Source organism: Peromyscus maniculatus, chromosome 22, assembly GCF_049852395.1.
Source record: "Peromyscus maniculatus bairdii isolate BWxNUB_F1_BW_parent chromosome 22, HU_Pman_BW_mat_3.1, whole genome shotgun sequence".
Taxonomy (NCBI): Eukaryota; Metazoa; Chordata; class Mammalia; order Rodentia; family Cricetidae; genus Peromyscus; species Peromyscus maniculatus.
Window position 1 is genome coordinate 19,137,130 of NC_134873.1, and position 17,870 is coordinate 19,154,999.

At 55.5% G+C, this 17,870-nt stretch overlaps 1 protein-coding gene across 6 annotated transcripts in view; it reads left to right on the forward strand.

Moving 5' to 3' along the window:
- The window catches only part of Dnmt3a (DNA methyltransferase 3 alpha), a 110,310-nt gene that overhangs the window by 78,689 nt on the left and 13,751 nt on the right, over nt 1-17,870 (forward strand). For 5 of the 6 annotated variants that reach the window (XM_015999964.3, XM_076558822.1, XM_076558824.1 and 2 more), the window contains exons 7-12: nt 14,145-14,360; nt 14,666-14,824; nt 15,484-15,591; nt 15,827-15,983; nt 16,274-16,423; nt 16,548-16,592. In XM_015999964.3, coding sequence (XP_015855450.3) covers nt 14,145-14,360; nt 14,666-14,824; nt 15,484-15,591; nt 15,827-15,983; nt 16,274-16,423; nt 16,548-16,592 — 835 coding nt within the window. Of the gene's footprint in view, nt 1-10,009; nt 10,184-14,144; nt 14,361-14,665; nt 14,825-15,483; nt 15,592-15,826; nt 15,984-16,273; nt 16,424-16,547; nt 16,593-17,870 lie in introns of those variants that run through there. The other variant, XM_042267275.2, reaches the window with a different exon arrangement.

Consider the following 17,870-nt stretch of genomic DNA (forward strand, 5'->3'; position numbering starts at 1 on the left):
CATCTTTGTGGACTCAGACCCGTCCCACAGCACCGCCCCCCCAACCCCCCACCCCCGTGCCCTTGCCCCACCCTTGACTTGCTGTGTCCTCAAGACTGTGTCTGAGGTTGTTAAACCGGATTAAGATAATGTTGGAATGAAATTCTGGAAGCCTGGTTTCCAGTCTTTTCTGCTCCAGATTAGTCAGTGGGTTTCCTGATTTATAATGTGATAGAAGTAGATTGCTCAACTCCAGGAATTCTAGACATTTATTATTGCATCCACCTGCACATTCACACACATAATTGTAAAATAAAAATAACTAAAATCCTAAAAGAAGGCCAGGGGAAGAAGCACTGGCTTCTCTTCCAAGAGGACCCAAGTTCGATTCTCAGCACCCACATGACAGCTCACAACAGTCTGTAACTCCAGTCCCAAGGGAGCTGGCATCCTCTCTGGCTTCCATGGGCACTGCATGCATGTGGTGCACAGATAGATGCATAGTAAAACACCCAGAAAAGAAAGTGGTTGGGGGAGGGGAAGTGGTGTGGTTCAGTGGGTAGAACACTTGCCTATTATACAGGAAGCCCTGGGGTTTATTCCCAGGGATGCAGAAACCAAGAATGATGGTGCCCACTTTTAATTCTCTCACTTGGGAGGTAAAGGCAGTCTGAGCTGCAGGAGACTGTCTCAGACACCCGGGCTTGGTGATGCACACTGCCCTGCAATCCCAGCCGAGACAAGAGGAGCATTGCAAGTTCTAGGCCAGCCTGGTCTACCTTGAGTTCTAGGCCAGCCTGGTCTACCTTGAGTTCTAGGCCAAGTGAGACTGTTTCAAAAAACAAGAAACAAAAACAAAATGAACAACCAGGAAAAAAAAAAAAGCTACAAAAAACAAAACAAAACCACAAGTTTTTGCCCACTGACCAGAGAGGTCCCAGTAATGTCTGCTCCTGGTGGGAGAGGGTGCTTGGACTCTGTAGCTCCCCAAGGGACTCAGGTTCTAGTAGGGGGAGTTAAGGGACCTTAACTCAGTATTGACTAAAGATAGAGCTTATTGTGCTGGTGGCCGGGAGACAAATGGACTCAGCCTCTGTCTCAGAGACACACTGTTTGGTGGAGGAGGCCGGAAGGCTCTGAGCAAGGCTGTGTTAGGTAGACCAGATCTGACCGGTGCTCTGTAGGCAGAGCTCAGAGGAGGACGACCACAGCTTCCTGGGGGATGTGAGGAAAACTTCCTGGAGAAGGCTTCCGTGGAGAATATCCCCAAGTCTAATTTAAGGCGATTCAGAAAAGGAACCACCATGGGCAAAGAGAGGAAGACAACAAGAAACAGGCAGTACAGGGTTAGGGAGGGTATGTGAGAAGAGATGCAACAGAGGAAGCCGCTGGTTAGATCACAGAGACCTTCCTGCCGCGGTGAGAAATCAGTCTGCAGTCTGCAGCTGGGGGCTGAGAGAACCTGGCATGCGTTTTAACATGCCTGCCCTTGGTGTGGTGTAAGGGGGCTCCATGAGACGTGTTCAGGAGCAGGGCCAGTAGGAGGGTACCACGTGTGACCTTTACCAAGGGTCAGGTAGGAAAGGCAGAGTTGAGAGAACTACCAGCCTGGGCTGCAGAGTGAGTTCCAGGCCAGCCTGGGCCACAGAATGATGCCCAGGTACAACAAAATAAAACACACAAAAATGTGGGAAGGAAAGGAGAAATAATGATACGCAGGGAGGTGAGCTCAGAGTCCTGGAGGAAGGGCAGGTTCAGGGCCTGACGCGGGAGGCTCCATTTAAGGAAAGTCCAACTCATTTTTTTCCCTTTGGCTCCTGTGATGGTTGGTGGTGGTGGTGGGGTTACCTCTAGGCTTTCTATGGAAGGGGTACTTTTTGCTTGGTCTGGGGCAAGCTGTTGTTGAGCAGCTAACATAAGCCGTGAGTGACCATGGGGAACAACAGAAATAGACAGACAGACAGACCCAAAGCAAGACCAAGACAGGGAGAAACAGGAATGTTCAGCTGCTGGAAGCAGGTCACCGCCAACATCTCGGCTTCCCTGAGAACTTCCTGGGCCAGCCAGAGAGCATTCCTTCATTTGTTTTTGTTTATTCTGAGGCAGGGTCTCTTGTCAGTTCAGGCTGGCCTTGAACTCATTATATAGATGCGGGTGACATCGAACTCTTGATCTTCCCGCCTCCACCTCTAAAGTGCCAGGCTTACGGGGTGTGAGCCACCACCCACCCCGCCTGAGTCCCCTTCTGGGCTGGCCTCAGAGCTCTGCCTAACTTCAGCCCCTCACCCTGACCTTCCTGGCTCCACACCTCCCCTAGGCTGCAAAGGAGTAGAGTTTTGTTGTTTACACTGCTCCGGCACTCCACGTCGCCACGTGACCGCCACCTACCCCGCCTGTATCAGCCAGCAGGCAGCACCTGTCTATCCGCATGCCAGCTCAGATGGATGGGCTGGACCGAAAAGAACAATTCAGCCCTCTGTATATTTAAATCTCGCTGCTGTCTGCAAGGAAATTTGGGGGTGAGGATTTCAGACGGCGAACGTGCAGTTAATAAACTTACTTTATACATCTTGTGGGTGCTGGCCAAAGGCAGAGCTCAGCTGGGTGTGCTGTCCATCCCACAGGCCCAGTGCCAGCCTGAGGTGGGAGGATTAACCTGAGCCCAGAAGGTGAGGTCCGCTCGGACGGGAGTGCTGTTCTAACAGCCGCCGCCGCCACCACCACCACCACCAGTGTGTTAAAGTGTGTGCTGCCCTCGGTCACCTCGCAGGCATCCAGAGCCAGGCTTCTGGACCTTTTCTGAGTCACTGAAGCTCTAGTTTCTGGGGCCGTGGCTCAGCAGGCTGGGTATCAACCTCAAACCCCAGGGGACGGGCTTACGAATGTTTGAGAAGCACTCAGCCTCTGGTCCGAACAGGACTAAAGCTAGCCAGAGCCCCGAATGCTGTATCACTTGCACCAGCCGGCCTCACCGAGCACCAGGGTCACCTGGAGCTGTTTGTTTAAACATCACTGCCTGGGGCGGATTAATCGCGTTGGGGGATTGAGTGACAGCTCGGGTCTTCCGGGTGATTGGAAGGTTCACTGCGGCTGCGGCTCTCACTTTCCAGCCCTGGGGGTAGGAAGACCGGAAAGGACTGAAGGCTTTGATTTAAATGTTCTCTTTCGGATGGAGATGGAGGCCAGCCCATTGTTTTCAGCGGTAGCCAAGCTAGTCTGCTCAGGCTCCTCCCCTCTTCTTTGGACCCTGAAAACTCTGCATGCCTGAATCAGAATGGTGGTCCCTCTGCCTCTTTCGCTGAACTTCCTGGAGGAAGGGGTGGGGGGAGGGTAGCGTACGGGGGTTCCTCTTGACCCACTCTCCCTGCTGAGTGTGATTAACACCTCTTGGCGGCCTCAGGTTTCTCCAAGGTGACAACATCCACCACTTGAGCAAATTTGCCCTGAGTCTTTCAGCCCCTCGGGCTTCCTTTGATCCCATCTACATTGAGCGGAGGATGCCCTGGAGTCCCCTAAGACTGGTTAGAGAAGCTAGGCGGCCACTTAGGAGCCTGTCATCACTGTCACACCCCGTCCAGTCTCAGACCCCACGCACCTCCTGTTGATTTTTTTTCTGGTAGGGGGAAGGGACGCCGGTGTGTGTGTGTGTGTGTGTGTGTGTGTGTGTGTGTGTGTGTGTGTGTGTGTGTGTGTGTGCGTGTAGCGCATCCTCCCCTTGTCCCTGAAGTCTCTTGCCCGGGTCCTTGGACGCAGACCGAAGTGGAACTGCAGACCTAGCAGCCTGGTGACATCAGGTCACAGTGCCAGGAAAGGAGGCTGGTTTGGGAACCGGCTCCAGAGCTGCATGGGAAAGTAGGCAGAGGTCTGGCCAGGGAGGCGTGGGGAAGACGAAAGCAGGAGCCCACAGGTGAGTGTAGGAATGTCCGAGAGGATCGGGAGTGAGGGAGGCCTCAGGTATGGATGCCTGGGCTAAACCAGGATGTTTCTAGCCTCGGTTAAACGCTGCTCATGAAAATTCCCTCAAGTACAGCAGCCCTAGGCCACTGTTCCTCTCCCAGGAGAAATGTCTATGGCTGACGCCCTGCTCCTCACATCTTCCCTCCATCCGCTACCAGGAAGATCGTACCATTGCAGGTGACCTCCAGACCTGCCCGTCCTGCCCTAAAAGCTTAGAGGTTCTGTCTGTTCCTGGTATACATCCCTGGAATCTTCCTTGCCTGTGCTGGTTCTGGCAGCCTCTGATTTCCCTCAGCACATGTAGGAAGCATCACTACCACATAATTTACCATCTAATTGCATGCTGTCTTGAATGAGGGCTGTGGTTTGTGTGTGGTGGGTCCTGGGCACACAATTAGACTGTGAGTAACAGGCGCATGGCAGCTCATCTCGTCCACCTTCTTGCTCCTCCTCAGGGTCCCTCCCCCTGCCTGGCTATTACAGGTGCCCCAGACTCAACTCCTGGTGTAGGTGTGTTTCAGGCAGGCTCACAGTTGGCTCCGGGAGATGGATCTGGTTAATGGGGGCAGGCTGTGTGGCATTGGGGCCAAATGGCTGTTGTTCTGAGCTGGGGACAAGGTTCTGTGGCTGGGTCCAGGTTTGGGCTGGCTATGTTAGCATCAATCAGGCTGGCACCCATGGTTGCCATGGTGACCCTTTTGCTTTACTTTGGAGGATGGATTTCTCTTTGAGCCTGAATCAGCTGCCTGGGCTGCCACCTTTCTGCACTCTGTGGGAAGCAGGCTTCCCAGCCCCCGCCCTCTGCTCTCTGCTTTGATTTCAACTCAGGACCTAGTCAGACATTGACCAGAGGAAAAGGCCCAGGAGGTGTGGTGGCCCTCCTGGGACACCTCATTGAGGTGAGGGAGATCCGCCTGGCTCTGCCTCCCGAGTGCTGAGTGCCACCACCGCCTGCTGACCATTTCCTTCTTAGGTGGTGGCTCTGACTCTTCTGGCGGGCTTCTTAAGGACTCAGTTGCTCACATGTAACCCACAGTCTGGGCTTTCTGAGGTCCACACACTTGGCTGATATTAGAATCACACACAGTGGTTTTAAGAGTCCTGGCTCCCATCCATGCCTGCTGATCCACATCAGCAGGGCCTAGACATCTGTATTTTTAAATCTCCCCCCAGGCCTCTTCTGGCAGGGTCACCTGGGAAAGACCCACTGGCCTTCCTGGGCTCCCAGGAGCCTCTGGAGCTGCTGGCTGCCTAGTCGTGTCGGGAAGCCAGTGTTTCCTGGTCCCGGTGGTTAATCTAAGTCTTGACCCCCACCTCATCCTCGGGAGAAGCCAGGAGGGAGAGAATGACAGGAAAGGGGGGATGTTGCTATAACAACCAGCTCCAGGCAGAGGCCTCCCTTCCAGGGGCTGGTACTTTACCCCAGTCCTGGTGGTTGCCATGGAGATGAGGTACTGAGGGACAGGGGGGGAATATTTATCCCCGACTTGAACAGTAGTCAGGGGCTGCCAGAAGGCAGACCATCTCTGGGTGGGAGCATTGGACCCCTGTCAACGCTGAGTCCCCCAGCCCAGCCTTTTGCTCTCCCGGTGAATGTCTGACACCTTCTCCTGCTTGGTTGCTCTCTCGGTGGCTGTCTCCTTAGCAACAAGTCCTGCTAACTCCATGCTGTTGGCTCCGAGGCTATTTTTAGCTCCACTGCCAGCAGCCAGGTCCTGGTCATTGACTTGCAGCCTCCATCTGGGTTGCAGGGGAAACGGACATTTCCTGGCAGCTTTGGAGAGCCCTAAACCCAGGACCCTCCTGGCAGTCATTAGAATGTCTGCTGTGGACAGGATCGGCCTGTAGCCTGGAATTGGGGATGGCGGTAGATGACGGTCCTGAGGCAGTGTTGCATTCTGTTCGGCCAACACTGCATTATTCCGCCATTGTGTTAGCAAGGTGTTCCGTCCACAGTTTCCACAGGAAGCTGAGGAAGATCCATCCCATGCCTGCCCTCTAGGGAGCTGTAATCTTCATGGAGATGAGTCCAGTCCTCTTCCTAAGAGGCAAAGCTGATAGTCTGTGAGATTTTTACAGTGGAAAGGCTGGGCACAGGAAAGGACTGGGAGATAAAGAACAGTAGAGGGAGATAAGGGTCAGAGCAGCCCTATCTAGAACTTTCTGTGATGATGGGATTTTCTGCACCATGCACCCAAAATAGCAGTTCTTGGACATGTAGAATGTGGCTAAGGTAACGGAGGAACTGCAGTTTAATTTTTACTTCGTTTTGATTAATTTAACTAGCTGCATACAGCTAGCAGCCCAGGGTTAGAGGAACTGTGTCGGTCGAGGGAGGGAACTGGTCAGCTGGCATAGAAGACTAGCCAGGGTTCTGGTGGAAGCTGAAAGGGAAGAACACTGTGGAAAAAAGGAAGAGATTGTGGAGATGTATGCTGTTCTTAGGGAGACTTCCGGAGTGTGTGGGGGGGTGGGGCCTTGAATGTCATTTGGAGTGTTGGCGGCTTCTGTGGACTGAAGGGCAAGTTCAGAGCCGACATCCATCCTGACCTCATAGCCTTTGTCCTGGGTAAGGTCTCCCTGTCTGGGATCAGTGTAGACAGGTGTATGGAAGAAAAGAGGTAGTGATTTCCTCGGTGTGGCTCCTGTCCTGTATGTGTTGGAGGCAACAATCCCCCCCCCCCGGGGGGGGGGCATCGTATGCTGCAGGTGCTGAACCCAGGGCCCCGGCTTGCCAAACAGGTGTGGCTCTTACCATTGACCCCCACACAGCCCTGCTCTCTCTCTCCGCTTGGTGACCTGGCCTGGAGGGCCACCTTATTTCTGTGCCACTGGAGAACCAAGGTCACACGCTTCTCATATTATGTTCCAATGACCCAGGAAAGTGATGCACAGCGGAACATGGGCTTGTCATTCAGGGCACACCACCTGTCCCGGTGTTTTCTGGCAGATTACTGGTATGAGTATCCCTGGAAAAATGTAATTAAAACGAAGCTTGACTGATGACTGCAGGATGAGGGCTGAGAGGCAGACGTCCTTTAAGAGGTGTCCTATCAGCTCCGGTGGCTTCTTGAGTCCCAACTGTCTTGTGTTCAAGAGGGAACATGCACTGTGTTGAGGTCACCTTCTCTGTTGGATGCAGATCCACCACCCCCCACCCTCCCACCCCCCCACCCTCCCACCCCACCCCCACCCCCGCTCACCCACCCACCCACAGCCTCTTCCGTGTTCTTGACATCCACCACACCTTCTATCCAGGAGCGTACTCTGAAAGCAGTTTCAGGGACATGGCTTGTCTTGCCTGATGCTATTGTAGGTTGACTAGCTTCATCTCGGTTGAAAGACCTCCTCACGGGCACCACCTAACTTTGGGAAGTCCAAGAGAATCTGCCTTGTGTGTGGGCCAAGAAGAACGGCTCAGTTCCGTTCTGGGGCCTGGCCAGCTGCACAGAAAGGTGTCTGTCTGAAGAAGCTGAAGATGTCCACGGGGTAGACCTAAGGTAGTCAGTCAGCCACATTATGAGGGAAGGCGAGCCATGAAGACTCTCTGAAAGCCAGGTGTGCACCCCTGGAGGGAGATGAGTTCAAGGCTAGCCTTGGCTACACACTGAGTTTGAAACCCAGCATGGTTTGCATCTGAAAAGAAGCGGCCAAGCCAGAAAGCAAGAACTTCTTTGGGAGAGAGGTCTGGGGTGTTATTGTGCCTGGAGAGGGTGCAGTGAGCTAGTCTTTCACAGTCCTCCATGTCTTAAAGGTCAGGGGGCAGCAAGAGGAGTCAATTCAGGGCTTCCTTCCTTGGGAGAGGGGGTGTGTGCTAGGGAGCAAACCAGGGCTTGAACATGTGGTCTACCATGGAACTACAGCCCGCCCCACACTCTTGGCTTCTCCTCACAGCTTGGCTGGTCTGAAGAGCTGGCCCGAATGTCACGATGGTGTTGAGAGGTGTGTTAGACAGCAGAGGACCTCTCGAGTTTCCTGAGGCAGGAGGGAAATGGCTTCCTCCTTTTTCTCGTAGCGGAAGTTTGTACTCCTAAGGTTTCTGTTGTTTTTTGACACAGAGTCTCACTCTGTGGCCCAGGCTGGCCTCCAACTTGAAGTGATCTTCCAATCTCCCTGCTTCCTAAAGGCTGGGGTTACAAGTGTGCACTACAGGCCTGACCCTGTCCCCATGAGGCTTTCCATGGAGAAAGCTCTTTCAGATGCCCGCTTACTCTGATGGTGAGCTGGAGGGGTGAGCTGGTCCTTCGTAGTTCGTCCCTCCACCTCATTATACCCTTACCTGTTCCAGCTGGTATGTGCTAGCTCGCTAACTAGGAGCCAGGCACCTGGGGAGTTAGTTACCTCATTGTCTTTAGGGTGCAGGTTTTCCAGGGCTACAGAGGGCTGATGTCATCATGCCTGTTTCGCAGATGAGAAAAACAGACTTCTTGGGGTTTCGGTGGCTTGTGTCAAGGTTATGGTAGTGGGATCAGAACTCAAGTCCAGATCTTTGCGCAAGTGTACCAGCCACACAGCAGTCTCCTGCTGAGGGCATTCCCCTTCCGTTCTTTGTTCTGATTCATCTTGCAGACCGAATCCGGCTAATCTTTGTAAAACACGCATTCACCTTGTTTTTCCAGAACATCTGCCCTGCGACAGTGCCTAGCTCCATTCCCATGCTCGACCCGGTTCCCACTGTCCAGCCTCACCTTTTCCCGTGCCGTTTAGCTTCAGTCAAAATTGAGAGGGTGGGAGAGTCTCCTTCCTTGCCATCTAATATCTGACTTACCCAGCCTGCCTGCCCTCCTCCAATTCCTGTTCGTCTTCTGATCTCCTCTGCCTCATCTATCCCCCACACCCTTCATTGCATGCTGAAGTCTGCCATCTGCTTGGTGGTCTGGGTAGTTATCGACACAGGGGTTTGCAATCAGTGATTCCCCGCCCCCAGCTCCCCAAGTCTAGTGGAATCTATTAACTTGGGAGCAGGAACAAGTGTCCACCCCTGTACCTGATGCTTCAATCCCCCTAATGGGGCTGGGAGTGTCTGCCTTGGGGTACGGTGCTTTTGCTTAGGAGTGACTTGAAATGACCTAGACTGCACCTGGTGGTTCCAGGAGATATCACACGTGTGTGTGTGTGTGTGTGTGTGTGTGTGTGTGTGTGTGTGTATACCTGTGTCTCCATCCCATTCTTGTTGAGACAGAGTTTCATAATATCCAGGCTGGTCTTGAACTTGCGTTAGTCAAGGATGACCTTGAACTCCGGATCCTCCTGTCTCCCAAGTGCTAGGATTACAGGCATACTTCACCAACACAGGTTTTGAACTGCTCATTGAGCTGCAGATGTCTTGGCTGGGAATGAAGGCACTGCTTCTTAAGACCCGTAGACCTGGGGGACCCCCGGGACTGGGCCGGGAAGAAGTTTTCAAAGTCTGACTTGTCAGCCATGCTTTTAAAGCACCCAGCCCCATTCACCTGTAGCGTGGAACGGAGCGGGTGGGGTCGCTTGTGCCCCACAGCAGTTCTGTGCTGGGGCGCCCCAACCTGCGTGCGATCCCTTCTGTCCCCTGGTGTCTACTATAGTCCCGCTTTCCCTAAACTGCAGTTTCCTGCAACTCCAGGCCTCATCTCTAATCCGTCAACTTGCTCGCGTGCGCGCTCCCTCTCTCTCTTTTTTTTTTCCTATGTTCGTGCTTCTGTGAAACTCACTCACTTTCTACAACTTTCTCCCGGCACTCTCAGGCTGTCTGAAGCCAGGGCTCCTGTCCCACGGCGGCTGCTCGGGGTCCCCCCCGCCCCCCTCCGCGGCCGGCACACAGCCCGCCTCCCCTAGGGCCCCCATCCTTCCCCATAGCCCCCCAATCCCCAGAGTTGGGGGGGAGGAGAGGGGGCAGGGCAGGCCGCCCGCAGGAGCTGGCAGGCGGGGCGGGGCCCTGGGAACGGACCGGCCAGCCTCGCCCCCAGGCCCCCTGCGCCCCTCGGGCCGGGGTGAGGGGCTGGCCCAGCGCCAGCGTAGGAGGCCGGCCCCCTCCCCCGGCCCGCGCGTAGCCAACCAGGAACTCCAGCGGGGCCCACGTGACCTGGAGTTCTAGACAAAGAAAATGTTCCCTCCCTCCCCCCCCAGCGCCCCCTCCCCCTCCCTCTGGCCCCCTCCGCCCCCAGCCCCAGCGCCCCCTGCCCCTCCCCCCCGACGGGCAGCTATTTACAGAGCTCCGGGCCGCGGCTCACACCTGAGCCGGACCGCAGAGGGGCTGCACCTGGCCTTATGGGTAGGTTCCTGGACGGAGCCCTGGGGATATTGGGGGGGGGGCGGGGAGGTGGCAGGGCCGGTGGGAGGGTCCCCCGCAGCCCCTCAGTGTTGTTGCAAACAGTCAAGTCAGCCTGCCTGGCCCACCTGAGCTCCGGGGTTGTTCATTGGGGTCGTCCCACTCACTTTCCGTGTTGAGGAGCTTCAAGGCCCCACTCTTGTCTGGTCTCATGTGTCACCCGGCACGCTCAGGGGACTGGGAGATCGGCCCCCCGGCAGTGGTAACTGCGAGCTGGGAGCGGACGGCCCTGCTGAAAGGCTGCAAAGAGTTGAGTTGGAAGCAGCCTGGGCCGTAGCTGTTGGCAGATGGGTGCCTGGCAGTTCTTTGATGAACCTGTGTGTGCCTTCTTGGGGTACCATGTTGGCCTCCAGGCCCTAACTAACTCTAGGACTCTGGAGAGGGACGGTTTCCTCCCAGAATACACCCCCCCAATCGTCCTGTATCACTAGGCCAGCATCCAGAAAGAAGTGGTGGGTAATGGCAGAGAGTAGAGCCCCCGAGTCGAGAAGGGTAGCCTGGTGTCTTGTGACACTGGGATAGCCCAAAGCCGCATGGGCTTGGGGGAAGAGGCAGTTAGACCTCTGACCTTTGGAATGGGAGTCGCCGAGGGAGGTGGAGCCCGGTACAGCTGCCTGAGGAGGTGGGACCGGACAGGGAAGCTGGAGGCAGTGGAGTCACCAGCAGCTCTCCAGGGCCGGAGGAACTCGAGGCCAAGTGGCTTTCTTGAGCCCTGGGTATTAGGGGGTTGGTGTTGTGTCCCCTCTTGGACCCTGCCCAGTCTCGGGGCTTGGAGACCACAGGCTAGAGCCCCTGGTTAACCCTTCCCTTCCCTATTGTCTGCTTTAGGGGGAGTCGGGGTAGTAGTGAACGTGGGAAGAGAGGGTGGCTCTCTCTACCACCCGGCTCACTATTCTAATGAGCCCCTCCCCCACCGGCCACGCCGCCCCCTCTTCCCCTTTCCTTCCCTCTGGCCTCCTGCTGCTAACCCCCTCTGCTGTGCGGGTCCTGGGGGAGGCCCCCTTCCTCTTGTGCCAGCCCAAGCTGTGCCGGGCACATGTCCTGTGCTGGCGGATCATCGCGGGGTGCTCAGCAGCTATGGGCAGCGGCATCTGACTAACTAATCGGGGGAAGTTGTGGGAGACGGATTTTTCACGAAGTGTGGTGAAGGGGGTGAGGAGAAAGACAAAGGCGTGATGGGGGAATGAAGGGTTGGGGTGGTGGCAGGCACGACTGCTCCCTTAGAGACCTGGCATCCTGGGGAGGAGCCTTCGCCTACCAGCTCTTCCTTGCTGTGGGAAATGGTCGAGGGAATCGGCAAGCTGCATGCATGCCTCACGCGGGCTGAGGAGCCTCACCAGGCCTGCCCACCTGGTCTTTGGATCATTGGAGGCAGCCGCCACCCAAGCTGGGTCTTGTCATGACTGTCAGAAGTTCTAGAAGGCGTGGTGGGAAGAGAGAGGCAACATCCGGGCAGGGGTGTGTGTGTGTGTGTGTGTGTGTGTGTGTGTGTGTGTGTGCGTGTGTAACTTTTGCAGACAGTGATTCCAGAAGAGGAGGAGGCTTCCAAGAGAAGGGAAGACTCACCCCAGAGGGGAGGTGATCGCTAATTAATTGGTAGAAGGAGGGGAAAGCAGCCCTGGCCAGGTGAGGCTGAGGCTGGGGAAAGGAAATAATTGCCCAGCAGCCTTTCCTCCCCAGCCTGGAGCTGGTTCTCCCAGCCGTTATCATTCCACTTGGGGTTTGTTGAACCAAGGGCAAGCACTCAAAATTACCACCCCCTCTGTGTTTCAGGGTTCACCGGAAGAAAAGGGGTTGGGTTGTTGCCCTGAGGCAAAAACATGGAGATTGGAATAAAATAACGCTCGATGGCTCACCTTAAAGGTGACCCTGTGAGCAGCTTTGCGTGCACGTGGTGTGTTGACAGCCTTTGGGAGCATCCTTGGAGTCTTTTGATGTATACCCGTTTCAGGCGGTCATCAGGTCAAGAAAGGTGACCAGAAAACCTTGAAGGCTGAAGGTTTAGGTTGGAACAACCCACAGGGAAAGACTGGGCCAGTCAGCTGCTGCTGGGTTTCCATGCCAACAGAGGGTACCTAGGCACTCAAGCTCCCTGCTGACATTTTTTTTTTAAAGAGAGATTTCAAGGTAGCCCAGGCTGGCCTCCCAAGGAGCCGCTGTACCGCTTGTGCTCAGATTATAGGTGTGCACGCTATACCTGGCTCCCAAGTTTTCCGATCTTTGAAAAAAAATAACACTGACTTGATTGGGCTTCCTCCTCCCGCCCACATGGCGTGAATGGGGAGACAAGAGGGACAGCTAGCTGGAGCTGGTTCTCCTACCAAGTGAGTCCTCAGGCCCAAGTTCAAGTCAGTAAGCAGCACCTTCACCTGCTTAGCCAGCCACACCCCCCCCCTTTTTTTTTTTTAATCTTAAGGGTGGCTTAGCTGTCATAGCTCCAGGTTCTTGGGGAAAGCTATGTAGAAAACGGTGTCGGGGGAGGGGGCTTTGGTAGAGCATGTGCAGAGCTGTGCACAAGGCTCCAGGTTCAGTTCTCAGCCGCGATTTAAAACAGGCTGGGCCCTGGCATGCTAGCGCACGCCAGTGCACGCCTTTAATCCCAGCATTGGGAAGCAGAGGCAGGCGGCTCTCTGAGTTCCAGTGAGGCCAGCCTGGTCTACAGAGTGAGTTCAGCCGCGGCTACACAGATGAACTCTGTCTCAACAACAACAACAAAATAAACAAAAAAGCAGAGGAAAGTCATGGTCCCTCTCCCTGCTCCCTCTGTTCCCAGCTGATAAGGTGAAAATAGGTACAGATCCTTGAATTTTGTAGATGCGTGCTCTAGATTTACTGGTGGAGGTGAGCTGGAAGGTCCCGAGAACTTGGTATCAAGCCTACCTTCATAGGAATCTTTGGGCAGTAGTGTTTTGTTTTGTTTTTGTTGTGAGACAAGGTCTGTCTAATAGGTGTGACTCTGGCCATCCTGGAGCTCGCTGTGTAGACCAGGCTGGCTTCAGACTCTCAAAAGATCCACCTGCCTCTGCCTCCCGAGTGCTGGGATTGAAGGTGTATACCAGCGTGCCTGGCTCTGAGGAGGTCTTGAGAAGGAATTGGGCTCGAGGTGTCCCTTAGTGTCGAAAGTGTGATAGAGAGAGAGGATGCGGACTGTTCAGTTAGAGGTTCAGTGAGGGTGGCTGGTCTGTTGGCCATGTTGCAGAGACCGGTCCTGATCGGTGTGCTCAGTACATAACTGAATGAGCACACCTATGGATGGTCAGGTGCACCTATAACAGCACACAGTATGCTGGCTGGGTGATGAGTGAACTTTAGTGTCCTCTGCATGGGGACAGGCATTTATAGAGCTTCCTGTTACAGTGTCGGAGGAGAAACATGGGGTTGTAACTCTTTAATAGAGGCGTCACACAGTTGTGGTCTGGAAACTAGGTGGGAAGGGTTTGATTGCCAAAAAGAGGACCATGGAAAGCTGACTTCTCAGTTGGGAAGACAGACAGGAGGAGCTGGACCCGAGATCCTTGCCTGAACAGTGATGCGCAATTAATATTCGAGACGCTGGCCCTTGTGGTGTGAGCCTGGAACCCTAGCATTCAAGGGGTAGAGGCAGGAGGATCAAGAGTTCAGGATTGATCATCATAAGCTACAAGCATGTTTGAAGCTAGCCTGGGCTACGTGAGATCCTGTGTCAAAAAAGGCGAAGAGGGGGGTCTCCTGGAGGCAGGAGGGGAGAGTTGTGTAGACCTTCCAACTTGAGCCATTCATCTTGCCATGGGGAGCCGCTTGGGCTGATGAGAGAAAAGCTGCTCTCTCCAGACCCCCCCCCCATGGGTTGAAGAGGCTCCGTGTGTCACATGGCCTTGCTCATTCCTGGAGGGGTCAAGGTGACTTCCTGTCCCCATTTCCCCAGGCTGAGAAGAAAGCCAAGGTCATTGCAGTAATGAATGCGGTGGAAGAAAACCAGGCCTCTGGAGAGCCTCAGAAGGTAGAGGAGGCTAGCCCTCCTGCTGTGCAGCAGCCCACAGACCCTGCGTCCCCTACTGTGGCCACCACCCCTGAGCCAGTGGGGGCTGATGCTGGGGACAAGAATGCCACCAAAGCAGCCGACGATGAGCCCGAGTATGAGGTGAGCAGGTTGCTTCTCTGGTGGTAGCCTTGGCTAGCTCTCTCCTGGGGTCTGTCACTACCAGCTCCTCCCTCCCTCTCTCCTGCTGCTGCTTCCAGGCCTTCATCTTTGTCCGCTGCATTCTCCTGGGGGCTTTCTCCTTCCCACATGTCCAGGGCTGGGGTTGTGCTCTGGGAGGTTTCGGGGTGGCTGTAGTTTTGGTGCCTGTCCTGGATCTCGCTCTGTAGACCAGGCTGGCCTCGAACTCACAGAGATCCGCCTGGCGTGACTGCTGTTTATATGACTTTTGCTCCTTGGGGCTCCAGGACGGCCGTGGCTTTGGCATTGGAGAGCTGGTGTGGGGGAAGCTCCGGGGCTTCTCCTGGTGGCCAGGCCGGATCGTGTCTTGGTGGATGACAGGCCGGAGCCGGGCCGCTGAAGGCACTCGCTGGGTCATGTGGTTCGGAGATGGCAAGTTCTCGGTGGTGAGTTGGGCTTGGCGGTCGGGGGGGGGGGGGGGGAAATAAGGGGTCTTGGTCCGGTGGCCTAGACTCTGCTGGGTGCAGTCTGGAATAAGGGCATTAAAAATACACTCTGTTTGCCCGCCTATGTGGGGGCAGTGGAAGAAGCCACGGCGATCATTGAGCTGAATAGAAAGGCTGCTGGCCCGTCAGCTGCCAGGGCCCCTTCAGATATTTTTCCCACTCACGATCTGGGCTCTTCTCTTACTGTTTGTCATTTTTGTCAATGCCTCTGGTCCCCCAAGGGCCCCCAGACTCTTGGTTTTTTGAGACAGGGTTTCCTCTGTGTAGTTTTGGTACCTGTCCTGGATCTCGCACTGTAGACCAGGCTGGCCTCGAACTCACGGAGACCCACCTGGTTCTGCCTCCCGAGTGCTGGGATTGAAGGCGTGCGCCACCACCACCGCCCCCAGACTCTTAATGTTCCTCATGCGTAACAGCTACAAGGCACGTGGCTTAGCCGTGTAGGGAACACCTGGGTGTGGTTCACCTCCTGAAACCGGAGAATCACAAGTTCAAGACCAACCTGACTGACTTACATAGTGAGCGCCAGGCCACGCAGGCTGTGGAGTTGAGACCACGCCCCCACGGGCGGAACAAACTGAGGGTGGCTTGGTCCCTAGGTGTGCGTCGAGAAGCTCATGCCCCTGAGCTCCTTCTGCAGCGCCTTCCACCAGGCCACCTACAACAAGCAGCCCATGTACCGCAAAGCCATCTACGAAGTCCTCCAGGTGAGCGCATCCCCGGCAGCTCCGGGGGAGTGGGAGCTGGTGGGGCTGCCAGGATGCCTGGAAGTTGGAGCCCAGTCAGCCCCGACTGAGGCCCTGGGGTTGTGGTGGTGACCTTCGCTCTCCTCCCCGGCCGTTCTCCTGCCTGCCGCCTGCCCGTCTGTCTTGGCTGCTTGGACGAGTTGGGCGTCGTCACCTGTCATCTCATCCGTCCCCACCCTCGTCCCCTTCCTTCCAGGTGGCCAGCAGCCGTGCTGGGAAGCTGTTTCCGGCCTGCCACGACAGTGACGAAAGTGACACCGGGAAGGCTGTGGAGGTGCAGAACAAGCAGATGATCGAATGGGCCCTCGGGGGCTTCCAGCCCTCTGGTCCCAAGGGCCTAGAGCCACCGGAAGGTAAATGTGGGCAATGGGGGCTGGTCCATCCAGTGCGGCTTGGACTGGGAGAGCCGCACTTGGGGACGCTGCAGAGGCCCCCCACAGTGGGGCAGATAGAAATGGGCCTCCCAGGCCTCTGTCACCCCCACGGGCCTGCTGCTCTGCGATTCCAAAGTAGCCTGTCATCCATTGGCACCCCAGAAACTGGGAGGTGGGGGGCAGCTGGGCCGTGGGGGTGCCCCACGGTGGGCACTACGCTAGGGATCGGCCTGTAACCCGGTGTGGTCCGCCTGCCCTTCTTGGTGCAGAGGAGAAGAATCCATACAAGGAGGTCTACACGGACATGTGGGTTGAGCCCGAGGCGGCTGCGTATGCCCCTCCCCCACCAGCCAAGAAACCCAGAAAGAGCACAGCAGAAAAGCCTAAGGTCAAGGAGATCATTGACGAGCGCACAAGAGGTAGGAGCCGGGCCCTGGAGAGGAGAGGATCGGGGAGCCCTGAGGGGGGCAGAAGGCGTCTATCTGGGTGCCTGTCCTGAGCCGTCTGGACAGCCTCCTCATGTGGGCTTTTCATCCTCTGCAGAGCGGCTGGTGTATGAGGTGCGGCAGAAGTGTCGGAACATCGAGGGTGAGTGTTGTCTGGGAGGTGGCTGGGCTTGCCCCTCACGCAGCCCAGAGGGTGGCCGTAGCTGTGGAGGGGCGTGGGTTCTTAGGAAGGCTGGGGTAATGTGGGCCCAGGGGCCTAGCTGCACACCCCATCACTGTTGGGTGCTCCTATTCCTTTAGGGTATGGGAACACCCCCATGATTTCAAAGAAGGTGGTCCTTGTGGCCACAGTGGAACTTGACTGAAGTTGACCTTGCCATTTTCTTTGTTTTGGGTTTTTTTTGTTGTTGTTGTTTTTCAAGAAACAGGGTTTCTCTGTGTGGTTTTGGAGCCTGTCCTGGATCTCGCTCTGTAGACCAGGCTGGCCTCGAACTCACAGAGATCCGCCTGGTTCTGCCTCCCGAGTGCTGGGATTGAAGGCGTGTGCCACCACCGCCCGGCCGACCTTGCCATTTTCAATCTTCACTTTCTCAAAGCCAGTATCCACCTTCCCTGGTCCTGTGGTAATGATCTGACCACAGGATCTTGGGTCTAGAAACATTGGGAACTGGACTGGGGGACTTCCCGAGGAATCCCTCCGGGGCAGCTTGAACCCGGACCCTGTTCTCGTGAATGTTTTCTTGTCCCCATGTCACCCTATTCCTGGGCGGTGGTATAGCTGAAAGAGATGAGTGGGCGTCTGAGATTAACGTCTGCCTTTACACAGAACTGTGTGGGATGTCTGTGAACAAGCACACATGCATGTGTGTACGCGCGCGCGCGCGTGTGTGTGTGTGTGTGTGTGTGTGTGTGTGTGTGTGTGTGTAGGGCATAGACTGAGGTGTCTTCCTCAGTTGCTCTCCACTTTATTGCATGGGACAGGGTGTCTCACTAAACCTGGAGCTCATACATTTCACCTAAGCTGGATGGCCAGTGAACCCCCCCTACCCCAAGAATCTAGCCATCTCCTGCCCTCCCCAGCACTGGGATCCCATGGCCATGCCTGGCTTTTTTCTTCTTTTTTAGCTTGGAACACTTTGTATGTGCATACAATGTATCTTGGTGATGTTTACCCCCAACTCCCACTGGTCTTGCTACAACATGGTCCTTTCTTTGTCTGCTCTCCTGCCCCAACCCCCCATTGGTGCATCATGCCCAGCTTTTCATGTGGGTGCTGGGAATCTGAACTCAGACCCTCATGCTTCCTTGAACCACCCATCTCCACAGACCTTTGCTGGTTTTTGCTTTGTCTTGGGACAGAATCGCCTGTCGCTCAGGCTTGCCTTGAACTCACTTTGTCGTCCAGGCTGGTCTTTGATTT